Source organism: Scyliorhinus canicula, chromosome 16 (assembly GCF_902713615.1).
Source record: "Scyliorhinus canicula chromosome 16, sScyCan1.1, whole genome shotgun sequence".
NCBI lineage: Eukaryota > Metazoa > Chordata > Chondrichthyes > Carcharhiniformes > Scyliorhinidae > Scyliorhinus > Scyliorhinus canicula.
Genome location: NC_052161.1, coordinates 5,636,162 through 5,663,963, shown reverse-complemented (window position 1 = coordinate 5,663,963; position 27,802 = coordinate 5,636,162). Strand labels below are relative to the sequence as shown.

The following is a 27,802-nucleotide window of genomic DNA, read 5'->3' as shown; positions in this document are numbered from 1 at the left end:
GGGAGGGGGGGGGGGAGATTAAGGGGGAGGGGGAAGGGGGAGGGGAGAGGGGGTGGGTGAAGAGGAGGGGGGGGGAGGGCAGAGGAGGTGGGTGAAGGGGAGGGGAGAGGGGGTGAGTGAAGGAGGAGGGGCTGGGGGAGGGGAGGGGGTGGGTGAAGGGGGAGGGGAGGGGAGGGTGAAGGGGGAGAGGGGAGGGTGAAGGGGGAGGGGAGGGGAGGGTGAAGGGGGAGGGGAGGGGGTGGGTGAAGGGGGAGGGGAGAGGGTGGGTGAAGGGGGAGGGGAGAGGGGGTGTGAAGGGGGAGGGGAGAGGGGGTGGGTGAAGGGGGAGGGGAGAGGGGGTGGGTGAAGGGGGAGGGGAGAGGGGGTGGGTGAAGGGGGAGAGGGGGTGGGTGAAGGGGAGAGGGGGTGGGTGAAGGGGGAGGGGAGAGGGGGTGGGGGGAGGGGAGAGGGAGTGGGTGAAGGGGGAGGGGAGAGGGGGTGGGTGAAGGGGGAGGGGAGAGGGGGTGGGTGAAGGGGGAGGGGAGAGGGTGTGGGTGAAGGGGGAGGGGAGAGGGGGTGGGTGAAGGAGGAGGGGAGAGAGGGTGGGTGAAGGGGAGGGGCTGGGGGAGGGGAGGGGGTAGGGGGAGGGGGGGGGAACGAGCTTTCTCTGAGATTGAGGTTAGAGCAGTCGCTGATTCGCTGCCACCTGGGGAAGTGGAGCACTTGCTGGGCAGGGAGTGTCTTGGCTCCAGTTCTTGTAACACCTGTTTGTTTCCTTAAGTCCTGCCCTCTGCATTCTGCTGCTGGAGCTTCTCGCTGCCGGGGTTTACACTCTCTGCTGCCTGGTTTGAGGGCAATGCTGGGCACTGGGGGTTGGTGAGGAGTGGGCAGTGTGGCATTGGCACAGTTGTCGGGGGATTGTCTGTGGGACTATGAAAGGTAACGTGCTCCTGGGTCAGTTTGTCCCATATCCGGCTCACAGGATGGAGGATTGGGAATATCAGGATTACCGCAGAACTCCTCGAGAAGGGGCGAATGGGTCCCTGACCAGGAACAGTTTGTATCGGAGAACTGCTCCTAGCAGCTACCGGCATTCCCAGTTGTTACTGAAGAGGCAACAGATTCGAGGTAATTCTGTCTCTTTCAGTCTGTCTCTTTCTTTCCCACACCCTCGGTTTCTCTCTCTCTCTCTCTCTCTCTCCCTCTCTCTCTCTCTTTCTCTCTCTCTCTCCCTCTCTCTCTCTCTCTCTCTCTCTCTCTCTACCCTGGCACTGTCCCTGGGACGATCGGGTTACGGTCCTTGGCACCAGTTCGGTTACTCAAAGCTTCTTAAATCTCCCAGTTAAAGATTTGACTTTCTAAATTTTAACTGGCTCTCCTAGCACCCCCCTCCCCCCATACTTTCAAAATAAACTTCAGTTCCAAAACTGCTGTACTTGCCAAACCTGCCCCCCCCCCCCCCCCCCCCCCCCCACCGGTGCTCACACTGTCTCCCCGCCCACCCCCCGGTGCTCACACTGTCTCCCCGCCCACCCCCCCGGTGCTCACACTGTCTCCCCACCCACCCCCCCCGGTGCTCACACTGTCTCCCCACCCCCCCCCCGGTACTCACACTGTTTCTCCCCCCCGGTGCTCACACTGTCTCCGCCCCCCCCCCCCCCCCCCCCCCCCCCCCCCCCGGTGCTCACGCTGTCTCCCCACCCACCCCCCCCGGTGCTCACACTGTCTCCCCACCCCACCCCCCCACCCCCACCCCCCCGGTGCTCACACTGTCTCCCCACCGAGCAACATTTAACTTTTAAAATAAAATGCTGGAAAATCTCAGCAGGTCTGGCACAGCATCTGTAGGGAGAGAAAAGAGCTAACGTCTGCAGTTTAACTTTTTAAATGTTCTCATTCGTGTTTTTCAATCCCTCCATGGCCCTCAATCCCTCCCTCCCTCTGCCATTCCCTCCCTCCCTTCCTCCCTCTGCCATTCCCTCCCTCCCTCTGCCATTCCCTCCCTCTGCCATTGCTTCCCTCCCTCCCTCTGCCATCAGCCAACCTCCACCGCTTGGAAATCTCTGCTGGCCTCTCCAACGTCCCAATTTTAATCGCTCGCTCCTTTTCATGGCCCTGAATTCACCTGCCTGCGATTCGAGCTCAGGAATTGCTTCCTTAAACCTCTCAGACCTCACCCCCCCCCCCCCCCCCCCCCCCCCCCAATCCCCCACACCCTCTCCATTTGTTCCTGAGTATATATATATCCTATATATCCCCTTTGGTGATTCCGAGTTGGTTTCTACAATGTTCCTGTGTCAAGGTTGTGGACATTTTGTTGCACTAACGGGTCTATATAAATATGTTTCTATAAAGTGCTGTATAAATGTATGTTGTTGTTATATTATCTCCTGGATAATCCAGACTCTATCCTCACGTCCAGTGATCGCTGTTCCTATCGGTATTCGGGCAGGGACAGGCAATTCGACCACAGAAGCCATGCTGGTTCTGCCATTTCACCCCCCAAGGTCTCCCCTCTCTCCGCCCCCCCACCGACTGCCTGTCTGTGTCTCTCTCTCTCTCTCCCCCAGTCACTCTTTGTCTCCCCCCTCCCCCAGATCATCTTCTCTCAGTCACCCCCCCCCCCCCCCACCCAGATCACCCTCTCTCTCTCATCCCCTCCCCCACGGGGGAGAGGGGGTGGGAGGAGGGAATGCAGGTGACGGGGAAGGGGCAGAAGTGACGAGGTGGGTGCGGGGGTGGGGGGGAGACAGGTGACGGGGTGGGGGGGGGAGACAGGTGGGTGGGTGGGGCAGAGAGGTAGACTGTTGTGGGGGGAGAGAGAGAGAGAGCGAACACGAGTAGGATACACCCACCGAGATAGCGAGTGACTGACCCAGAGAAAGAGACACACACACACGGGTGTGAGTGTGTAAGAGGTACTGAGGGTGGGTGAGGTGGTGGGGAGAGAGCCAGATACAAATCTCGGCTACCGCTGGTGTTTTTGTTCAGCCAGGATGCGAGCAGGGATTTATTTCAGGTCTGGGTGGAGGGGGAGTATTAACCTCAGAGTCTCCACCTCCTCAGGAACCTCTTCAAACTCAGTTGTGCTGACCTTTCTGTGTCAAAGAATCCACAATGAATCGGGGGATGGTGTAGAAGAATCATAGAACAGCGCAGCAAAGAAAGGGCCATTCAGCCCATCCAGAGTCTTCTGGATTTTATGAAGAGTGGGTCTACTCTTTCCCCCCCCCCCACCCCCCCCCCCTCCATTCCCACAACTCTTTGTCCTTTAAGTGTTTCTCCACTTCCCGTTTGAAGGCAGCAGTGTCTAGAATCAGAAGGCAGCAGGTTATTCAGCTGTGTGCATTCCTACATAACACCATTCTGTGCGTTCAGTGTCCAGTCAGTCACTCCGTCCCTCTGTGGACAAACACGGGCAGGCAGATCGGGTCATCACATCACCAAAATCAGAAAAACCCTGTTTGTTTACAGAGCCTTCCATAATCTCAGGACATCCCAGCGCACTTTACACCTAATTAAATACTTAGTGTCGGCACAGTTGGAACGCCCCCACCCAGGGACTCTGCGTCCCTCTAACTTGTTCCTCTAATTTGGGCCTCTTGTTTATCTCCCACTCCCTTTATAGAACAGACACGAGGGGCTGAATGGCCTATTAAAAGAGAAACTAGAAGTAGACTGGAAGTGGGAAGGTTTACAAGGCTGTGGGGTCAGTGTAGAGTGGGACTAATTGGATAGCATGTTGTTGGACGGAATGGCCTCCCCGCACGCAGAGACGACACGGAGTCTAAGAGCAGACAGTTTGTGTGATTCAGCGATGTTTAACTCCCTGTGACAGCGTTCCAGCCTCCTTGCCAGTGAGGACTGCTTTTGAAATCTGAGCTGTTTTTTCAAAAAAAACTCATTCCTGCACTTTGTATTCATCAGGTGCGATTCGGCCTCTGAATTCCACCCCCACGCGCTGCCTCAAGCAGGAACGAAAGGCGAACTTTGCTTTTATTTTAAAGATATCGAGCTGTACTGTGGGTTTTGTGTGTGGGAGAGAATCGTGGGGTGACTGGAGCAGTTAATCCAGATCTCTGGTATAATGCTCCGGGTTCGAATCCTGCCTCGGGACAAGGTGAAATCTGAATTGAGTAAAAAGGTGGAATTAAAAGTCTAATGATGGCTATGAAACCATTGCCAATTGCTGTGGGTCTGGAGTCACATGTAGGCCAGACCAGGTAAAGACGGCAGATTTCCTTCCCTAAAGGACATTAGTGACCCAGATGGTTTTTATGAGAATCGGCAATAGTTTCATGGTCACCATTAGACTTTTATGCTCTCGGATTTTCTCCTTGAACCTTTCCTACTTTTTAAGATTCTCCTTAAAACCCTTTGGCCAAGTTTTCGGTCACCTGTCCCGAATACGTCCTCTTGTGACTCAATGTCTAACTCCCTGATGTGGAGATGCCGGCGTTGGACTGGGGTGGGCACAGTAAGAAGTCTTACCACACCAGGTTAAAGTCCAGCCGGTTTGTTTCAAACACTCCGAAAGCTAGTGTTTGAAACAAACATGTTGGGCGCGATTCTCCGCCCCCCCCCACGCCGGGTGGGAGAATAGTGGGAGGGCCTCCCGACATTTTTCACGCCCTCCTGCTATTCTCTCGCCCCCCCCCCCCCCCACGCCACAAATCGCCGCTCGCCGTTTTTTACGCCGAGCGGCGATTCTCCGAGTCCGATGGGCTGGGCCTTCACGCCCGTTTTAACACGGCAGCAAACACACCTGCTAGCTGCCGTCGTGAAACGGGCGGCAGATGCCCATTTGGGGCATCTGGGGGCCCGATTGGCACGGCAGTACCACGGCCGTGCCAAGGGGGGCATAGGCCCGCGATCGATGCCCACCGATCGCGGGCCGTGCGTCCATAACGGACGCACTCTTTTCCCTCCGCCGCCCCGCAAGATCAAGCCGCCACGTCTTGCGGGACGATGAGGGAAAAGACGGCAACTGCGCATGCGCGGGTTGGCGTTGTCCAACCCGCGCATGCAGCCAGCGTGACGCTTGACGTGCGGCCTTGTCGACCGTCGTCAAGGCCGCGCCGCCGTGACGCACGGGGCCGTGCTCCTAGCCCCGCCCGGGGGGGAGAATCGGCCCCAGAAGTGGGCGTGAAGGCTGCCGTGGGTCACAGCCTGTCCCACGGCAGCCTTTACGATTCTCCGCATTTGCGGAGAATCTCGCCCGTTGGACTTTAACCTGGTGTTGTAAGTCTTCTTACTAACTCCCTGATGACACTCCTGTGAATCACCCTTGCCATATTAGAAGTGCCAAGTTGTTGCCGAGGGGGGCGATTGGCCAGAAACTGTACTCGGCCAATCACAAATTCTGTGATTTACCGGAGTCGGAGTACGCCAGTGGCTGAGGGTTCCACGGCAAGTCACTCACCATCCAGCACCCAAAACTTCCTCTTCACCCTCGTCAAGAAGGATTTGCATTGCCATAGCACCTTTCCCATCCTCGGCCAATGAAATGCCTTTGAAAATTAGGTGTAATGTGGGAAACATGCTGGTTACTTTTGCACAGCAGGATCCCATGGACAATATTGTGATAATGGCCACATCATCTGTTGATTGAGAGCAATTGATCAGGAACCCAGGCAGAACCTTCCTCTTCTTCATAATAGCTACTTTTTTACTTGGGGCGAGACTTGAATGCAAACTTACGCCCACTACCATCTAGAAGGACAAGGGCAGCAGAACCGGGATCCCCACCACCTGGAGGTTCCCCTCCCAGTCACTCACCATCCTGAATGGGGAATATATCGGCCGTTCCTTCACTGTCGCTGGGGCAAAATCCTGGAACTCCCTAACAGCACAGTGAGTGTACCTACACCACATGGACTGCAGCGGCTCAAGAAGGCAGCTCACCACCACCTTCTCAAGGGCATTTAGGAATGGGCAATGAATGGCCACAAAGAATTCCGAGTATCACTTGTAATGGATTCTCTTCCTGCTCCCAGTTAACTCTCGGGATCTGGGGCAGTACAGTTGCTTCACAGCTCCAGGGTCCCAGGTTCGATTCCCAGCTTGGGTCGCTGTCTGTGTGGAGTCTGCATGTTCTCCCCGTGTCTGCGTGGGTTTCCTCCGGGTGCTCCGGTTTCCTCCCACAGTCCAAAGATGTGCAGTTTAGGTGGATTGGCCATGATAAATTGCCCTTAGTGACCAAAAGGTTAAGTGGGGGTTTCTGGGTTACAGGGATAGGGTAGAGGCGTGGGCTTGGGTAAGGTGCTCTTTGTAAGGGCTGGTGCAGACGCGATGGGCTGAATGGCCTCCTTCTGCACTGTAGACTCTATGATTCTATCCTTGCCCCCGCCCTCCCCACTCTCCTATTTCTCATCTATATCCTGCCCCTGGGTAGACATTATCCAAAGGCACAGGGTCAGGGTACACCTGTACACCGACCGCGCCCAGCTCGACTCCGGTGTTACTCAAGCTGCCAATCCACCATCTAACACTGGATGAGCAGAAATTCACTGTAATTAAATATTGGAAAGACTGAAGCCATTGTTTTCTGTGCCAGCTCTGAATGCTGGCAAACAATTCCCCCCCCCTCCCCCCGACAACAGGCTGAGGCGAAACCAGTCTGTTCACGACTTTGGTGTCAAATTTGAGCCTGGGATAAGCTTCCAACGCTATCACCCTGTACTGCCCCCTTCCACCTCCAATAACACCACCCTAACTTCACCCCTGTCTCTGCTAATCTGCTGCTGACATCTTCATCCACGTCTCGCCTAACTCTGGATTTAACTATTCTAATGCCCCCATGGGTGGTCTCCCATTCCACCCTTTGTAAACTTGAGGTCATCCAAAACTCTGTTGCCCGAGTCTTGACCCACAGAACATCCCGTTTCCCCATCACCCCTGAAATCCCCTCCCCCCGCACCTCTGTGCCCCAAACTCACTTCCCTCCTTTACGATTGGTTAAAACCGAGCTTTTTGACCCAGCTTTTGGTCACCTGACCTAATTTCCCCTTGTGTGACCCGATGAGGTATTTTGTTTGAAGATTCCTCTGTTTTATTATGTGAAGGGTGCTGTTTAAATATCATTTTTTAAAATAAATTTAGAGTACCCAATTATTTTTTCCAATTAAGGGGCAATTTAGCGTGGCCAATCTACCTATCCTGCACATCTTTGGGTTGTGGGGGTGAAACCCACGCAGACACGGGGAGAATGTGCAAACTCCACACGGACAGTGACCCAGGGCCGGGATTTGAACCCGGGTCCTCAGCGCCGTAGGCAGCAATGCTAACCACTGTGCCACCTGTTTAAATATCTTGCCGTTGTTGAATATACTCCTTCCCGAATGATCTGTGGTGGCTCCCACCTCTGAGGTACACGGAAAAGCAGACAGCCCTTCTCCCTGGTGTAAACATGGCGTGACAGTTAACTGGGTTACCCTGTGTTGGCAGTCAGATTGTTGCCATGTGAACAAACACCGCCAATATGGGCAGTGCCACCTCACTGATCCCGTTATCAGCTGGAACTGTTGGTCTTATCTTGGCAGCAGGGTGCTGGAGGTAGACTCTGAGACTGGACTCTTGCCCTGGGCACGTGCTAGTCTATAGCAGGTAGAAGGTGAATCCCTGCGTGCTTGACGGATGCTTTTTGACTGCTGCTGTGTGGAACTGTATTGGTATACTCGGAATGTTCCAGACTGGGTATAATAGGGGTGCAAGGGTCTTTGAGAGACACCTTGGTTGGGGGGAGGGGAGTGGCTACAAGAGTCTGTGTGGATGCCAGCTGTAAACCTGATTAGGCTGGGCTGTGATGCTCCCCATGGTTGATTAGCCAGCGGAAAAGAGCCAATCTTACTGTGTGCCAGTATAAACCCAACCCGCCAGGGAACGTGATTCAGGCCCTATTGTGAAGGGAGCATTGTTTTCAGTAGTGTTAATTACCCATTCTAAAGCTCAGAATTGGGTCGGAGTTTTCAACCTGTCAGTTCATGCCAACTGGGAGGATTTAATGACACTACAGAAGGTGCAGTTAGCGGAAGAGATGGAAGGTGTTGCTCTTGGGCCCAGTGTGCTTATTCAAGAAGAGGCAGCTGGTAATTACTGGGACCGGTTAGAACGCACACTGGGGCTGGTTATAATGCACACTGGGGCTGGTTATAACGCACACTGGGGCTGGTTATAACGCACACTGGGATGGGTTATAACGCACACTGGGATGGGTTATAACGCACACTGGGACTGGTTATAACGCACACTGGGACTGGTTATAACGCACACTGGGACTGGTTATAACGCACACTGGGATGGGTTATAACGCACACTGGGATGGGTTATAACGCACACTGGGATGGGTTATAACGCACACTGGGATGGGTTATAACGCACACTGGGATGGGTTATAACGCACACTGGGACTGGTTATAATGCACACTGGGATGGGTTATAAAGCACACTGGGACTGGTTATAATGCACACTGGGACTGGTTATAATGCACACTGGGATGGGTTATAAAGCACACTGGGACTGGTTATAATGCACACTGGGACTGGTTATAATGCACACTGGGATGGGTTATAATGCACACTGGGAAGGGTTATAACGCACACTGGGATGGGTTATAAAGCACACTGGGACTGGTTATAATGCACACTGGGATGGGTTATAAAGCACACTGGGACTGGTTATAATGCACACTGGGACTGGTTATAATGCACACTGGGATGGGTGATAATGCACACTGGGATGGGTGATAATGCACACTGGGATGGGTTATAATGCACACTGGGATGGGTTATAATGCACACTGGGATGGGTTATAATGCACACTGGGATGGGTTATAATGCACACTGGGACTGGTTATAACGCACACTGGGATGGGTTATAATGCACACTGGGATGGGTTATAATGCACACTGGGATGGGTTATAACGCACACTGGGACTGGTTATAACGCACACTGGGATGGGTTATAATGCACACTGGGATGGGTTATAATGCACACTGGGATGGGTTATAATGCACACTGGGATGGGTTATAATGCACACTGGGATGGGCTATAATGCACACTGGGATGGGTTATAATGCACACTGGGATGGGTGATAATGCACACTGGGATGGGTTATATCGCACACTGGGATGGGTTATAACGCACACTGGGATGGGTTATAATGCACACTGGGATGGGTTATAATGCACACTGGGATGGGTTATATCGCACACTGGGATGGGTTATAACGCACACTGGGATGGGTGATAATGCACACTGGGATGGGTTATAATGCACACTGGGATGGGTTATAATGCACACTGGGATGGGTTATAATGCACACTGGGATGGGTTATAATGCACACTGGGATGGGTTATAATGCTCACTGGGACGGGTTATAATGCACACTGGGATGGGTTATAATGCACACTGGGATGGGTTATAACGCACACTGGGACTGGTTATAACGCACACTGGGACTGGTTATAATGCACACTGGGATGGGTTATAATGCACACTGGGATGGGTTATAACGCACACTGGGATGGGTTATAATGCACACTGGGATGGGTTATATCGCACACTGGGATGGGTTATATCGCACACTGGGATGGGTTATAACGCACACTGGGATGGGTTATAATGCACACTGGGATGGGTTATAATGCACACTGGGATGGGTTATATCGCACACTGGGATGGGTTATAACGCACACTGGGATGGGTTATAATGCACACTGGGATGGGTTATAACGCACACTGGGATGGGTTATAATGCACACTGGGATGGGTTATAATGCACACTGGGATGGGTTATAATGCACACTGGGATGGGTTATAATGCACACTGGGATGGGTTATAACGCACACTGGGATGGGTTATAATGCACACTGGGATGGGTTATAACGCACACTGGGATGGGTTATAACGCACACTGGGATGGGTTATAACGCACACTGGGATGAGTTATAATGCACACTGGGATGGGTTATAACGCACACTGGGATGGGTTATAACGCACACTGGGATGAGTTATAATGCACACTGGGATGGGTTATAACGCACACTGGGATGGGTTATAATGCACACTGGGATGGGTTATAATGCACACTGGGATGGGTTATAATGCACACTGGGATGGGTTATAATGCACACTGGGATGGGTTATAATGCACACTGGGATGGGTTATAATGCACACTGGGATGGGTTATAATGCACACTGGGATGGGTTATAATGCTCACTGGGATGGGTTATAATGCTCACTGGGGCTGGTTATAACGCACACTGGGGCTGGTTATAACGCACACTGGGATGGGTTATAATGCACACTGGGATGGGTTATAATGCACACTGGGATGGGTTATAACGCACACTGGGATGGGTTATAACGCACACTGGGATGGGTTATAACGCACACTGGGATGGGTTATAACGTACACTGGGATGGGTTATAACGCACACTGGGATGGGTTATAATGCACACTGGGATGGGTTATAACGCACACTGGGACGGGTTATAATGCACACTGGGATGGGCTATAACGCACACTGGGACTGGTTATATTGCACACTGGGATGGGTTATAATGCACACTGGGATGGGTTATAATGCTCACTGGGATGGGTTATAATGCTCACTGGGATGGGTTATAACGCACACTGGGATGGGTTATAATGCACACTGGGATGGGTTATAATGCACACTGGGATGGGTTATACCGCACACTGGGATGGGTTATAATGCACACTGGGATGGGTTATAATGCACACTGGGACTGGTTATAATGCTCACTGGGATGGGTTATAATGCTCACTGGGATGGGTGATAATGCACACTGGGATGGGTTATAATGCACACTGGGATGGGTTATAATGCACACTGGGATGGGTTATAATGCACACTGGGACTGGTTATAATGCTCACTGGGATGGGTTATAATGCTCACTGGGATGGGTGATAATGCACACTGGGATGGGTTATAATGCACACTGGGATGGGTTATAATGCACACTGGGATGGGTTATAATGCACACTGGGATGGGTTATAATGCACACTGGTCTTTCAATGTCCAGCCCACATGATAATCAGAGCAGATGATAGTATTGACAGTGCAGAAGAAGGCCATTTGGCCCCTCGTGTCTGCATTGGTCCTTGGAAAGAGCCCACGCCTCACCCTATCCCCATAACCCAATAACCCCACCTAACCTTTTGGACACTAATGGCAATTTATCACGGCCAATCCACCTAACCTGCACGTCTTTGGACTGTGGGAGAAAACCGGAGCACCCGGAGGAGACCCACGCACACATGGGGAACTCCATTTTGACAACTTTGGGCACACTCCATAATAATAATAATCTTTACACTGAGGGAGAATTCAGAATGTCCAATTCACCGAACAAGCACATCTTTTGGGACTTGTGGGAGGAAACCGGAGCACCCGGAGGAAACCTACGCAGACAGAGGTAGAATTTTAGCGTGACCAATCCACCTATCCTGCACATCTTTGGGTTGTGGGCTGAGACCCACGCAGACACAGGGAGAATGTGCAAACTCCACACGGACAGTGACCCAGGGCCGGGATCCGAACCTGGGACCTTGGCGCCGTGAGGCAGCAGCGCTAACCTCTGCGCCACCGTGTTGCCCTAGAAAATTCCCTTTCAATCAGGATAATATGACTTTAATTAAAGGGGCGCCTCCAGGTGTTACAGAAATTTCAGGTGATAACGTCTTTGGCTACACACATCCCTTTAACATCATTCGGCCTCAATCGTCAATGGTAGCTGTCGCTCGATTCAAGCATAGCGCCTACCCAAAGTGGTGAGTGGGTCTTCACGTGACTGGACGGGCTGATTCACCACCCTCAGACCTTTGGACACACTGGGGCAGGACATCCCGCGAGGTGGAGGGATCCAGCGTGCAGGATTTACTTCCTTTTCATTCTTTCTCTACCACTGTTCCACCTCATCGTTAAGATCTTGGGATGCCAAGCATCAGGCAGTAATACCCTCTGAGTCATTAATATCAATACTGCCGCAGGTCACTGGGTCTTTGAAGTGTTTTCTTTATCCTCCCCTGGAGCACTGGTCATATCAGAGATGAGGAAATAGTTGGGGGAGAAGCTTTTTAGCCATCAGGATACAGTGTTCAGTCCATCAAAGTTAATTTTGCAGGAGGTTTGACTAAATGTTTGTGGAGTTGGCTTCAAGGACAATCGCATTTGTTCTACTCTCTCCTAGTGAATCAGCTAGACGCATTGCTAATGGACATTGCTAATGTCGGTGCAACATCGTGGGCCGAAGGGCCTGTACTGCGCTGTATCGTTCTATGCTCTATATGTCGCTGATATTTTAGAAGGGCTGCTGTAACTTACATTCAGCAAGATCCCACCATCAGCAATGGAACAATGGTCAGTCAACGCACTGTGGCAATGTTGGATAGATATCGGGCAGCGCGGTGGCTTCACAGCGCCAGCGTCCCAGGTTCGATTCCCGGCTGGGTCACTGTCTGTGCGGAGTCTGCACGTTCTCCCCGTGTCTGCGTGGGTTTCCTCCGGGTGCTCCGGTTTCCTCCCACAGCCCAAAGATGTGCAGGTTAGGTGGATTGGCCATGATAAATTGCCCTTAGTGACCAAAAAGGTTACGTGGGGTTGTTGGGTTATGGGGATAGGGTGGAAGTGAGGGCTTAAATCATAGAAATCATAGAATTTACAGTGCAGAAGGCGGCCATTCGGCCCATCGAGTCTGCACCAGCTCTTGGAAAGAGCACCCTACCCAAGGTCAACACCTTCACCCTATCCCCATAACCCAGTAACCCCACCAAACACTTAAGGGCAATTTTGGACACTAAGGGCAATTTATCATGGCCAATCCACCTAACCTGAACATCTTTGGAGTGTGGGAGGAAACCGGAGCACCCGGAGGAAACCCACGCAAACACAGGGAGGATGTGCAGACTCGACACAGACAGTGACCCAAGCCGGGAATCGAACCTGGGACCCTGGAGCTGTGAAGCAATTGTGCTATCCACAATGCTACCGTGCTGGGCCGGTGCAGACTCGATGGGCCGAATGGTCTCCTTCTGCACTGTATGTTTTATGTTCTATGTCCCCTGGAGACGGGGGAAAAGGTCCCACCTGGTCCTCTTTGGTGAGTGACATGGGATCTTTCACATCTCACCTGACAGACACATGGGGCCTCAGTTGAACCTCTTACCTGAAAGATGGCACCTCCGACAGTGCTGCACTCGCTCAGTCCTGCACTGGAGGCCCGAAACGCATGCTTGTTAGGTGAATTCTGAATTCTCCCTCTGTGTACCCGAACAGGTGCCGGAATGTGGCGACTAGGGGCTTTTCACAGTAACTTCATTGCAGTGTTAATGTAAGCCTACTTGTGACACTAATAACGATTATCATGATCAAATTTCTCCTAAATTGGACATAAATAATTGGGTACTCTCAATTTATTTTTTTTTAAAAGGGAAATTTCTGGTCCCATTGCGGTGTTTTTAAGATGGGTGCGTTCGGATGGTTCACTGGGGACTGCAGTTGATGAAGCTGAGAAATCATTGAAGCAGTCCCATTGGCCCCTGCGATGATTGTGGGTTGTGCAGAGAGCGACGCACTTGGCTTTTACCCATTGACTTGCACTGACTCCCGATCCAGCAGCCCTCACTTCCAAAATTCTCTATTATTTTCAAATCCCTCCATGGCCTCGTGCACCCCCACCTTTCCCCCCTCCTGCCCTTACCTTGTAACCTCCTTCAGTCCCTACAAACCTCAGCATCGACTGTTTATCGTGGGAGAACATTCCAAACCTCTACCACCCTTTGTGTGAAGGAGCGTTTCCTCCGCCCTCTCCTCCGTCACCTTGCTCTGATTTTAAGGTTATGCCCCCTCGGTTCCCGATGCTGAAATGGTCGTGACACGGTCACAAAACCGGGCTCAGAATCCAGAGAATCGGAGTTCAAATCCCACCGTGCAAATGAGAAAGAGAAAGACTTGTATTTCTGCGAGCACCGATCACACACTCAATGTCCTGTGAAGTGCGTTTGAAATGCAGCCGCTGTTATAATGTAGACTGCCAATTGATGCACCGTGAGATCCCACAAACAGCAACGTGACAATGACTAGTTAATTTGTTTTAGTGATGTCGGTTGAGGGATAAAATATTGGCCAGAACATAATGTCCTGGGATCTTTTAATAATAATAATCTTTGACTGTCACAAGTAGACTTACATTAACACTGCAATGAAGTTACTGTGAAAATCCCCTAGTCGCCACATTCCGGCACCTGTTCGGGTACACAGAGGGAGAATTCAGAATGTTCAATTCACCTATCAAGCACGTCTTTCGGGACTTGTGGGAGGAAACCGGAGCACCCGGAGGAAACCCACGCAGACACGGGGAGAACGTGCAGACTCCGCACAGACAGTGACCCAAGCCAGGAATCGAACCTGGGACCCTGGAGCTGTGAAGCAACAGTGCCGCTCACCCAAGAGGATAGACAGGGCTTCGGTTTTACCCCTCTTGCACGCTGACAGTGCAGCACTCCCTCTGTACCGAGAGTGTAAGCCAGGATGTTGGGTGGGGTGAGTTTTCAATCCAAGCTCCTGAGTTGGTGGGTGCATGGACGGTCTGTTGACCCCCTGGTCGATTACGATCGTGGAGGGTAAATGATGGGTGCAATCGTACATTTTGCTGTCGGCCGGCGTTTCCTGGGGTATTAGAAGGTGTGCCCAGCAGCGTAAGCGAATGTGGATGCCTCCTTCTCACTGCCCTCCCGTGCAAAGCTCTCTGTCGATGGAATTCGCTGTTGATTCACAGCGAGCAACACCAGGTCAAACCGGTTTGAATTCTGTGTCTCTCGGGGAATGTCTGAGGTGTCTGTGCGGAACCTCCGGAGCTCCGTCTGGAATTCAAAGGATGGGACGCCAAGTGGGCGATAAAATCTGGAACTGGAGTCTGTGCTCCCGAGCGATTCTTGGCACTGTGAGTTGTTGGCAGCGAATGCCAAGTCCCTCTGAAGCTGACACTCCCAGTGCCCTGCCGGAGGCACTGCCCTGCCGGAGGCACTGCCCTGCCGGAGGTACTGCCCTGCCGGAGGTACTGCCCTGCCGGAGGTACTGCCCTGCCGGAGGACCTGCCCTGCCGGAGGTACTGCCCTGCCGGAGGCACTGCCCTGCCGGAGGCACTGCCCTGCCGGAGGCACTGCCCTGCCGGAGGTACTGCCCTGCCGGAGGTACTGCCCTGCCGGAGGCACTGCCCTGCCGGAGGCGCTGCCCTGCCGGAGGTACTGCCCTGCCGGAGGACCTGTCTTTCAGGTGAAATGTTAAACCAAGAACCCCCATCTGCCCTCTCGGGTGGCAATACAGGATCCCATGGCTACCACTTCGCAAAAGAGGAGGGTTCTTCCCGATTTCCCACAACCTAAAACAGATGATCTGATCATTTACTTCTTGCTGTGTGTGGGATCTTACTGTGTACAAATTAGCTGCTGCATTTCCTACATTGCAGCACTGACCACCCTGCAAAGGTACTTCATTATGTCGTTCTCGGGCACTGTAGAAATTGCTACGAAAGGGAAAATGCTGGAAAATCTCAGCAGGTCTGGCAGCATCTGTAGGGAGAGAAAAGAGCGAATGTTTCGAGTCCGATGACTCTTTGTCAAAGCGGATAGAAATTGCTACTTCTTTCCTTTCGACCCAGCTCGACACCATCCATTTATACGGCTCCCATAACCGGCTTTAATAGCAGCAATCATTAAACTTTGCAGAGCGCTTTGGGGAGGGACTTACAGGTGGGCGGAGAGGAGGGGGTTACAGAGAAAGGGAGAGGCCATGGCCATGCAGGGATTTAACTGCAGTTTTTTTAAACGAGTCAAAGGAGCCGGTGAAGGTCAAGGAGGACGCGGTGAGCAGGGGTAGATTAGGACACGGGCAGTGACATTTTGGGGTCCAAATCTGAGGCGTCCCAGATCTTTATGGAAAAGATAGGTTTCCGTTAGGATTGGCAGTTTTGGTTAGAGAGGCCAAGATCAACGATGGTGCTGGGGCCTGGGGGGGGGGGGGGGGGTGGCAGATGCTGAGGCCTAGGGGAAGTGATCATCCTGAGGCCTGGGGTGGGGAGGGGGGAGTGATCATCCTGAGGCCTGGGGAAGTGGTAGATGCTGAGGCCTGGGGGAGTGGTAAATGCTGAGGCCTGGGGGAGTGGTAGATGCTGAGGCTTGGGGGAGTGGGAGATGCTGAGGCCTGGGGGAGTGGTAGATTCTGAGGCCTGGGGGAGTGGTAGATGCTGAGGCCTGGGGGAGTGGTAGATGCTGAGGTCTGGGGGAGTGGTAGATGCTGAGGCCTGGGGGAGTGGTAGATGCTGAGGCCTGGGGGAGTGGTAGATGCTGAGGCCTGGGGGAGTGGTAGATGCTGAGGCCTGGGGGAGTGGTAGATGCTGAGGCCTGGGGAGTGATCATCCTGAGGCCTGGGGGAGTGGTAGATGCTAAGGCCTGGGGGAGTGGTAGATGCTGAGGCCTGGGGAGTGGTAAATGCTGAGGCCTGGGGGAGTGGTAGATGCTGAGGCTTGGGGGAGTAGTAGATGCTGAGGCCTGGTGGAGTGGTAGATTCTGAGACCTGGGGGAGTAGCAGATGCTGAGGCCTGAGGGAGTGGTAGATGCTGAGGCCTGGGGGAGTGGTAGATGCTGAGGCCTGGGGGAGTGGTAGATGCTGAGGCCTGGGGGAGTGGTAGATGCTGAGGCCTGGGGGAGTGGTAAATGCTGAGGCCTGGGGAGTGGTAGATGCTGAGGCCTGGGGAAGTGGTAGATGCTGAGGCCTGGGGGAGTGGTAGATGCTGAGGCTTGGGGGAGTGGGAGATGCTGAGGCCTGGGGGAGTGGTAGATTCTGAGGCCTGGGGGAGTGGTAGATGCTGAGGCCTGGGGGAGTGGTAGATGCTGAGGTCTGGGGGAGTGGTAGATGCTGAGGCCTGGGGGAGTGGTAGATGCTGAGGCCTGGGGGAGTGGTAGATGCTGAGGCCTGGGGGAGTGGTAGATGCTGAGGCCTGGGGGAGTGGTAGATGCTGAGGCCTGGGGAGTGATCATCCTGAGGCCTGGGGGAGTGGTAGATGCTAAGGCCTGGGGGAGTGGTAGATGCTGAGGCCTGGGGAGTGGTAAATGCTGAGGCCTGGGGGAGTGGTAGATGCTGAGGCTTGGGGGAGTAGTAGATGCTGAGGCCTGGTGGAGTGGTAGATTCTGAGACCTGGGGGAGTAGTAGATGCTGAGGCCTGAGGGAGTGGTAGATGCTGAGGCCTGGGGGAGTGGTAGATGCTGCGGCCTGGGGGAGTGGTAGATGCTGAGGCCTGGGGGAGTGGTAGATGCTGAGGCCTGGGGGGATTGGCAGAGATGAAAATTTATTGATGAATTTTTTTGGTTCCCTGTCTCAAGATCCAGAACTCCAGGTTTTTCAGAGACTCTGTCAGCCTCTGTCTCTGCTCCATGGTAATCGCGCTGTCTCTCACTGGGTTTCCATTCATTCAAATGCTAATGTAAACTCTCCAGTCCCATACAGGATTGTGTTTGGGGCCATGGGAGAGGTAGGGGAGGGCAGCGGGGAGGGAGGTGACCACTTCTTAAGGCTTCCAGTCATCAGACCAAAAACAAAGGTGCAGCTTCGCTGGTCTGTTATCTCAGGGACACAGAGTGACTCAGATTGGTGTGGATCAGGGGAGTGCAACTCAAATGGGGCTGGATTTACACCAGGTAAGATAAAGATGCTGTGTGTGTGTGTGTGTGGGGGGGGGGGGGGGGGGGGGAAGAGTTTGTGTCTGCGTGTGGGTTTGTGTGTGCGGGGGGTGTCTTGTAGGTTTTTGTGTGTGCGGGGGTGTCTGTGGGTTTTTGTGTGTGCGGGGGTGTCTGGGTTTTTGTGTGTGCGGGGGTGTCTGTGGGTTTGTGTGTGCGGAGGTGTCTGTGGGTTTGTGTGTGCGGGGGTGTCTGTGGGTTTGTGTGTGCGGGGGTGTCTGTGGGTTTGTGTGTGCGGAGGTGTCTGTGGGTTTGTGTGTGCGGGGGTGTCTGTGGGTTTGTGTGTGCGGGGGTGTCTGTGGGTTTGTGTGTGCGGAGGTGTCTGTGGGTTTGTGTGTGCGGGGGTGTCTGTGGGTTTGTGTGTGCGGGGGTGTCTGTGGGTTTGTGTGTGTGGGTGTCTGTGGGTTTGTGTGTGCGGGGGTGTCTGTGGGTTTGTGTGTGCGGGGGTGTCTGTGGGTTTGTGTGTGTGGGTGTCTGTGGGTTTGTGTGTGCGGGGGTGTCTGTGGGTTTGTGTGTGTGGGTGTCTGTGGGTTTGTGTGTGCGGGGGTGTCTGTGGGTTTGTGTGTGCGGGGATGTCTGTGGGTTTGTGTGTGCGGGGGTGTCTGTGGGTTTGTGTGTGCGGGGGTGTCTGTGGGTTTGTGTGTGTGGGTGTCTGTGGGTTTGTGTGTGCGGGGGTGTCTGTGGGTTTGTGTGTGCGGGGGTGTCTGTGGGTTTGTGTGTGCGGGGGTGTCTGTGGGTTTGTGTGTGTGTGGGTGTCTGTGGGTTTGTGTGTGCGGGGGTGTCTGTGGGTTTGTGTGTGCGGGGGTGTCTGTGGGTTTGTGTGTGCGGGGGTGTCTGTGGGTTTGTGTGTGCGGGGGTGTCTGTGGGTTTGTGTGTGTGGGTGTCTGTGGGTTTGTGTGTGAGTTTGCCCATATGGGTGTCTGGTTGTGTAGGCGAGTGTCTGGGTTTGCGGGTGAGTGAGTGAGTGTGTGTGTGCATGTGTACATACGCGTAGGGAAGAGGAAGGTCAGCTCTAAAACTCACCCTTCATCCTAATCTTTCTCCAAACAAATCTATTTCCATCTACTTTTCTCCCCTTTCCAAGGCCAGCACCTCCTTCCTTAGATACGGGGCCCGAAACTGGTCACAATACTCCAAATGGGGTCTGACCAGAGCCTTGTACAGCCTCCGAAGTACATCCCTGCTCTTGTATTCTAGCCCTCTCGACATGAATGCTAACATTGCATTTGCCTTCCTAACTGCCGAATGAACCTGCACATTAACCTTAAGAGAATTGTGAACAAGGACTCCCAAGTCCCCTTGTGCTTCTGATTGCCTCAGCATTTCCCCATTTAGAAAATAGTCTATGTCTCCATTCTTCCTACCAAACTGCATAGCCTCACACTTTTACACATTGTATTCCATCTGCCACTTCATTGCCCACTCTGCTGGCCTGTCCAAGTCCTTCTGCAGCCCGACTCCTTCCCCAATACTCCCTGTCCCTCTACGTACCTTTGGGTGAGTGAAACCATCCGACACTTGTTAATCTGTGGGCAGGGGAGAGGATGTATTATGTAACACGCCTTGTATTACTGGATATAAAAGCAAAATACTGCAGATACTGGAAATGTGAAATAAAACAGCAAGTACTGGAAATACTCAGCCGGTCAGGCAGCATCCGTGGAGCAGCAGATTCTATTCCATCATTGCTTTACCTGAAGGCTCCTCCTTGGCTCATTGACCATATTTTTATCTATAAGAACTCAGCACCTCACTGAGAGAAACAATAAAACACTGCGGAGGCCGGAGATCTGAAATACAAAGAGAAAGTGCTGGAAACACTCAGCCGGTCGAGCAGCGTGTTTCTCTGCACAGACACTGCCAGAGCTGCTGAGATTCCCCAGCACTTTCTCTTTAAATGGCGCTGTGGGTAAGGGTTGTACATATTCAACACTGAGGCTCCTGGGAACCATTCACTGAGGCTCCTGGGAACCATTCACTGAGGCTCCTGGGAACCATTCACTGAGGCTCCTGGGAACCATTCACTGAGGCTCCTGGGAACCATTCACTGAGGCTCCTGGGAACCATTCACTGAGGCTCCTGGGAACCATTCACTGAGGCTCCTGGGAACCATTCACTGAGGCTCCTGGGAACCATTCACAAAACACGGGATGGTTTCAGGATTCAGCTTCAGTTTTGATTTTATTGAGGGATGTCAGGGCATCGGAAAACAACAGATTTGGGGGATTGAATCCACAGATTAACTGCAGGAGGAATGGAGGAGGATATGTTGCCATGGCGATCAGCACACTAAATCTGACTCAGCCCACACCTGATATCTGTCTGCGTGGGGAGGGTGTGTGGTAATGGGCGGGAGGGGGGGTCACGGGGAGGCTGTGGGGGGGGTCGCGGCGAGGCTGTGGGGGGGTCGCGGCGAGGCTGTGGGGGGGGCCGTGGGGAGGCTGTGGGGGGGGCCGTGGGGAGGCTGTGGGGGGGGGTCGCGGGGAGGCTGTGGGGGGGGGGTCGCGGGGAGGCTGTGGGGGGGGTCACGGCGAGGCTGTGGGGGGGGTCGCGGCGAGGCTGTGGGGGGGGTCGCGGGGAGGCTGTGGGGGGGGTCGCGGGGAGGCTGTGGGGGGGGGTCGCGGGGAGGCTGTGGGGGGGGGTCGCGGGGAGGCTGTGGGGGGGGGTCGCGGCGAGGCTGTGGGGGGGGGTCGCGGGGAGGCTGTGGGGGGGGGGTCGCGGGGAGGCTGTGGGGGGGGGGTCACGGCGAGGCTGTGGGGGGGTCGCGGCGAGGCTGTGGGGGGGGTCGCGGGGAGGCTGTGGGGGGGGCCATGGGGAGGCTGTGGGAGGGCTCGCGGCGAGGGTGGGGGAGGCCACGGGGAGGCTGTGGGGGGGTTGGGGGGGTTGCAGGGAGGCTGTGGGGGTTACGGGGCGAGGCTGTGGGGGGGGGTCGCAGCGAGGCCTTGGGGGGGTCGCAGCGAGGCTGTGGGGGGGGCCGCGGGGAGGCTGTGGGGTTACGGGGAGGCAGTGTGGGGGCCACGGGGAGGCTGTGGGGGTTACGGGGAGGCTGTAGGGGGGGGTCGCAGTGAGGCTGTGGGGGGGCATTGCAGAGCAGGGAGTGTGTCGAATCACTGCTCCGTACTCCATATTTGTGTGCAACCTTTCAAATTTCCTTTTTGCCTTTGCATTCACTCGGCCTTTGAGAGAAAATAGATATTCAACTGTAGAAAGCTTCACAGCCCTGTCCTGACCCATTTCCTTTTTATAAAATTTAGACTTGAAGTGCAAATTAAGTGCAAATTTTTTCAATTAAGGGGCAATTTAGCGTGGCCAATCTACCTACCCTGCACATCACTGGGTTGTGGGGGCGAAACCCACGCAGGCAAGTGGAGAATGTGCAAACTCCACTCAGACAGTGACCCAGAGCCGGGTTTGAACCAGGGTCCTCGGCGTGTGAGGCAACAGTGCTAACCACTGGGCCGCGGTGTCGGCCTTATCCTGACCCATTTCTCTTATTCATTTGTGCACACAGACATGTGCTCGCACTCACATGCTCACATAAGCCCCCTCACATTCACACCAGCACATATTGTCAGGAGCCATTGATTATTGATCAGCTCCTTCGTCTCTCTCACCTCCTGAGATATTTGACTATTTGACTGCTGTGAGCAGAAGGCTTGAGCCTGGCCTGGGGATTGGGGCCTGGCCTGGGGATTGGGGCCTGGCCTGGCAATTGGGGCCTGGCCTGGGGTTTGGGGTCTGGGTTGAGGGTTGAGGATTGGGGCCTGCTTTGGGGATTGGGGCCTGGTCTAGGGATTGGGGCCTGGTTTGGGGCCTGGCCTGGGGATTGGGGCCTGGCCTGGGGATCAGGGCCTGGCCTGGGGATTGGGGTCTGGCCTGGGGATCAGAGCCTGGCCTGGGGTTTGGGGTCTGGGTTGAGGGTTGAGGATTGGGGCCTGCTTTGGGGATTGGGGCCTGCTTTGGGGATTGGGGCCTGGCCTAGGGATTGGGGCCTGGCCTGGCAATTGGGGCCTGGCCTGGGGATTGGAGCCTGGCCTGGGGATTGGAGCCTGGCCTGGGGATTGGGGCCTGGCCTGGGGATTGGGGCCTGGCCTGGGGATTGGGGCCTGGCCTGGGGATTGGAGCCTGGCCTGGGGATTGGGGCCTGGCCTGGGGATTGGGGCCTGGCCTGGGGATTGGGGCCTGGCCTGGGAATTGGGGCCTGGCCTGGGGTTTGGGGCTTGGCCTGGGGATTGGAGCCTGGCCTGGGGATTGGGGCCTGGCCTGGGGATTGGGGCCTGGCCTGGGGATTGGGGCCTGGCCTGGGGATTGGAGCCTGGCCTGGGGATTAGGGCCTGGCCTGGGGATTGGAGCCTGGCCTGGGGATTGGGGCCTGGCCTGGGGATTGGGGCCTGGCCTGGGGATTGGGGCCTGGCCTGGGGATTGAGGCCTGGCCTGGGGATTGGAGCCTGGCCTGGGGACTGGGGCCTGGCCTGGGGTTTGGAGTTTGTAGGGTTTCTCTGGGTGTGACTCAGTCCCACATCAATTACTGCTGAAGGGAAACAGTGAAACTGAGGTGAGATTAGAATGAGGAATGAGGCTGTCTCAATGATAACAATCTCCCTGGAGGAGGAGAATGAGCTGGTTTACAGTTTCACTGACTCAGAATGTGGTTGATCTCCTTTTGCAAGGAGAGTGTCTGTAAAAGGTATGGTTCAGACCGAGGCAACCTGCTGTTGTCATGGATACCGACTGTGTACCTCAATTGTGTGTTGTCACTTGTGAATCAGAGTCCCAGACTTAAAGGACAGCAACAATAACTTGCACCTTTAGTGTAAGAAAATGAAAAATGATTCATAAGACTCACATAAGGAGATATTAGGGCAAATGTCCCAAAAGGGTAGTCAAAGAGGTGTGTTTTAAAGGAGGAAACTGAGGTAATGAGGCAGAGGGGTGCAGGGTGGGAATTACAGAGATTGGGGTCTGCACTGCAGAAGGCAGGGCCACCAACGATGAAGCGATTACAATTGCAGATGGTCGCGTGCCAGTATGAAAATGAAAATCTCTTATTGTCACGAGTAGGCTTCAATGAAGTCACTGTGAAAAGCCCCTAGTCGCCACATTCCGGCGCCTGTCCGGGGAGGCTGGTACGGGAATCGAACCGTGCTGCTGGCCTGCTTTAAAAGCCAGCGATTAGCCTTGTGAGCTAAACCAGCCCAGTATTAGAGGAGTGCTGATATCTCTGAGGACTGTGGGGTTAGAGGAGATCATACAGATAGGGAGAGGCCACAGGGAGATTTGAAAACAAGGCTGGAAATTTTAATGGAAAGGTAAAATTCCTGCGGATGCTGTAATCTGGAACAGAAACAGAAAATACTGACTCTCTCAGCAGTTCTGACAGCTTTGACAGTGAGTCACCCAGACTCGAAACGTTCGCTCCCTTCTCTCCCCAACAGGTGCTGTAAAACCTGCTGAGATTGTCCGGCATCTTCTGTTTTTGTGACGGAGATATTAATGTCGGGACCGTCGCTCCGACTGGGATCCGGCCGAGCTCAGTGAGCACGGGGAGGACACGGGGACAGGACTTGCTGCAGGTCAGGGAACCGGGCGGCACGAGTTTTGGGTGGCCGCAAGGTGTCCCGGAGTTTGGAATCGGGAAGGCCAAGCAGGAAGGCGATGGAATAGTCACGTCTCGAGGTAACGGAGTGAGGGTTCCAGCTACTGCTGAGATGAAATGGGGGGAAGTCAGGTCACGTTATTGAGGCGAAAAATAGAGATGGGGGGGCTTCTTAGAGACAGGGTGGGGTTATGTGACCGGCAGCTGAACTCGGGGTGGGGGGGGGATATATATGAACACCAGGGTTGTGAAACATTCTGATTCTGCAGCGGTGGAGAGAGATGGTACTGAGGTAGAACTGGGTGTCAGCATTGACACTGTCTTCAGATGCTGTCGCTAAGGGGCAGAGTGTAGATGATAAGGGGGAACCCAAGGATATATCCTTGGGGAACACCAGGGGTAACGGAGCGGGATTGGGAAGGGAAACGATTGAGCGATTCTCTGGCTATGATTAGCTCGATAAGAATGGAACCAGGTGAGCCCCAGGCAGTTGGGTGACAGCAGAGAGGTGTTGGAGGAGGATGATGTGGTCAACGTGTCAGAGGCTGCAGACAGGTAGAGGGGGGGGGGGGGGGGGGGGGGGGAAGGTTCCCTTTGTCAGGATCCCAGTAGTGACTTTGCTCAGAGCCATTGGTGGGATTCAAACATGGGGTCCCAGTACCCGATGGGAATGGATTTGGGAGATGACAACATGTTCAAGGAGTTTGGAAAGGGAGACTGGAGTTGGGCCGGTAGTTTACAAGGAGAGACAAGTTGAGCTTCTTGAGGAGGTGGGTGTTGACGATGGGTTTGAATTGAAGAGGGGACAGGACCTCCAGGGAAGGAACCTCAGCAATTCTCGTGCTGAGGGCAGCACGGTAGCATTGTGGTTAGCACAATTGCTTCACAGCTCCAGGGTCCCAGGTTCGATTCCGGCTTGGGTCACTGTCTGTGCGGAGTCTGCACATCCTCCCCATGTGTGTGCGTGGGTTTCCTCCGGGTGCTCCGGTTTCCTCCCACAGTCCAAAGATGTGCAGGTTAGGTGGATTGGCCGTGATAAATTGCCCTTAGTGTCCAAAATTGACCACAGTGTTGGGTGGGGTTACTGGGTTATGGGGATAGGGTGGAGGTGTTGACCCTGGGCAGGGTGCTCTTTCCAAGAGCCGGTGCAGACTCGATGGGCCGAATGGCCTCCTTCTGCACTGTAAATTCTATGATTCTTGCCCGCGGAAGAAAAATCATATTCGCTCTTAAAGATGGCAGTTAAACACTGGGAATAATCATCGGCTTTTTGTCAGTCATTCCCCTCCCCCCACCCATCTCCATTATCTATAATAACAAACAAGTGTTGAATGTCGTCTAGTGCCAATATTTTCCAACCCGCAATGATTTCTCTTCCTGGATTGCCTCACCCCAGTGCCCAGCCTATTAGCCTTTAATTTCCCAACACCTCCGTACAATCATGGAGGGTTATCAATTCCCCTCACCGACAATCAGTCCTCTTGGCCCCCTCCCCCATGCAGCTCCGAGCCCCTTCACCTTGCATCCACCCTCCCCAACTCCCCCACCCAACTCCCCCACCCAACTGCACCCATAGCATTACCCCGAGAGTGCTGAGAATATGGAGCTTTCTACCACAGGGTTCAGCGATAATGTCACTGGACTAGTAATCTAGTGTCCAGACTCTGGCGACAGGGGTTCAAACCCCACCACGCCAATTGGCGGAATTTAATTTTTAATTCCAGAATTTAGATTTAGATTTCCTGTCACGTGTACTGAGGCACGGTGAAAAGAATTGTTCTGCGTGCAGTCCAGGCAGATTGTTCCATTCATGAAAAACACGGGACGTACGATAAATATACAATGTAGATTCATAGACATCGGGTGAAGCGGAAATCTGGAATGTAGAACTAATCTCGGTAATGGTGACTTACATTCACCACAGCGACCATGGAACAATCATCGATTGTTGAGAGGAACCCATCTCATTCCCCAATGCCTATCTAGCGAAGGAAATCCGCCGTTCTTACGCAGTCTGGCCTACACCAGATCCACAGCAATGCGGCCGACACGTAACTGCCCTCTGAAATGGCCCAGCAAACCACTCAGTTCAAGGGCAATTGGGAATCGGCAACAGACGTTGAGGGAAATAGCACAGAAACATTTAAGGCGAAGCTTGAAGAGAGAGAGAGGATGTGACTGCGCTGCCCATGGACTTCGAGCAAGTCCCGTTCCCCCTATCGATCCTGTGCTCACTGACCCACTTTAGCCCCCAGTTAGGCAACACCTTGATTTTAAAATTCTCCCCCTTGGTTTCAAATCGCTCATGGCCTTCCAACCCCTCCCTATCTCTATAACCTCCTCCGGCCCCTACAACCCTCTGAGACTTCTGCACTCCTCCAATTCCAGACTTTTGAAAATCCCAAATTTTTTTACCACTCCACCATTGGCCTTCTCCTGGTTCCTAAATTCTGGAATGCCCTCTCTCAGCCTCTCTTCCTTCAACGTGCTTCTTGACACCTTTCTGACCGAACCTTTGTTCACCTGAACTGATGTCTCGTGACATTGCTCCAGGTAATGCCACTGTGAAGCATCCTGGGGCATTTTATTGCATTGGAGGTAGAGAGGAGACAAATAAAATCCCGAAAATGATTCCGGGGATGAGGAAATCTGGTCACGTGGAGAGAGTGGAGAAGGTGGGACTGTCCTCCAGGATAGAAGAAGGCTTAAGTGGGGGTTTGGGCAAGGTATCCAAAGTTATTTAGGGCTGAGATAGAACATAGAACAGTACAGCACAGAACAGGCCCTTCGGCCCTCGATGTTGTGCCGAGCAATGATCACCCTACTTAAACCCACGTAACCCATATACCCGTAACCCAACAATCGCCCCATTAACCTTACACTACGGGCAATTTAGCATGGCCAATCCACCTAACCCGCACATCTTTGGACTGTGGGAGGAAACCGGAGCACCCGGAGGAAACCCACGCACACACGGGGAGGACGTGCAGACTCCACACAGACAGTGACCCAGCCGGGAATCGAACCTGGGACCCTGGAGCTGTGAAGCATTGATGCTAACCACCATGCTACCGTGAGGCCCCAGATATAAAGAGCGAAATCCAATGGCTGCGCCGCACTCGACTTGGGACGTGATGCAGCTGGTAAATCTCTCGCTAGGTTTACCCAGCGCGCAACCCCTCGTCAGATCTAATGGGATCTTGCAAATCGTCGCAATCTGGATCCCACCTACCGTGGGCGGGACCCTAATCTGCAAAGTAAAGTGAGCAGTTAGGCTGAGTTACAAAAGGCACGGGATCTAACCCCCGTGTCTCCGAGACCCCGTGTCTCCGAGACCCCGCGCGAGCACCGGTGAACTGGCACTTGGGTCGGGGAGGGGGTCTTCCAGGTGATCGGGGGACTCCTGGCACTGCCAGGTGGTATTTTGCCCGTGCTGTGGATCGGGCTTGGAGGTGTTCTACCCTCATGAGGTGCGGGGACACGATGACCCCCTTATACACGAGTTGGATGGGGGTCTTGAGATTGGGACGCCATTTAAAAACGGCGTCCCGATAATCTCTGGCGAGCGGAGATCGTTAGTGCAGGAAATGGGACTGAGTGCCGCATCGGCGGGACGTTCCTCACCGAGGCCCTGAAACCAAGCAGAGTTCCGTTTGATAGCGGGATCGTTCCCGGTGCTGCCGGCACCGGACTCTACATTCCCGTTAAATCCCGCCCAAAGTGACTGATTGAAGGAAGCTCGCGTGGAGTACAAACTGCAGCAAATCGTCCATGTGAGAAAAGAGATCTCGTGTCTTCAGACATTTCTCTCCCAGGTTGTGGTTTCAATGGGGGAACGGGTTTTAACCCCTTCCTCCCTTCAGCCTTTCCCGCAACAGTAGGCCAACATCTTCGGCTGACATGGGAGGTCTCTGTGCATTCCCATTGCCACCCACTCCTTACCTTGCATCACACACCTGCCCTGTACTCGAGAAACAGACACCTCCTGTGGAACTGGTTTGATTAGGCCCCTGAGGGCAGGAGGGTAAATCAAGTCTTAATCTGTTTTTACTCCGGAGCCACTCCCTGAGCAGCAGCTTAGTTTCCCATTCTCTCTGGCCTCAAGAGTTTGGTGTCGCAACAACAACAAGAGTGTGCATTTATATGGTCCCTTTACAGACCAACTCAGCAAACTTGCACTCGTCCAGGCACGTGGAGAGTGTCCCATCACAGGCCTGACTTGTGCTATGTGGGTGGTGCACAGGCCCAGGTCAGGATTTTGGTTACCAATCGTAGGATTTCCAGCCTCTGACCTGCTCTTGCATCCACAGTATTTATATGGCTGGGTCCAGTTCAGTTTCTGGTTGGTGGTAACCCCAGGATATTGGGGATTCAGCGATGATAAGCTATTGCATGTCAGAAATGGTTAGATTCCCTATTGTTGGAGGTGGCCAATGGCTGGTGCGCATGTTACTTGC

At 53.8% G+C, this 27,802-nt stretch overlaps 1 protein-coding gene across 2 annotated transcripts in view; it reads left to right on the top strand.

The window, feature by feature from the left end:
* The first annotated feature begins 632 nt into the window (after window positions 1-632).
* Window positions 633-27,802, top strand: part of LOC119979564 (dynamin binding protein) — a 55,798-nt gene continuing 28,628 nt past the window's right edge. For both annotated transcript variants that reach the window (XM_038821983.1, XM_038821982.1), the window contains exon 1: window positions 633-1,107. In XM_038821983.1, the coding sequence (XP_038677911.1) occupies window positions 912-1,107 (196 nt within the window). In that variant the 5' untranslated portion in view covers window positions 633-911. The remainder of the gene's footprint in view (window positions 1,108-27,802) is intronic.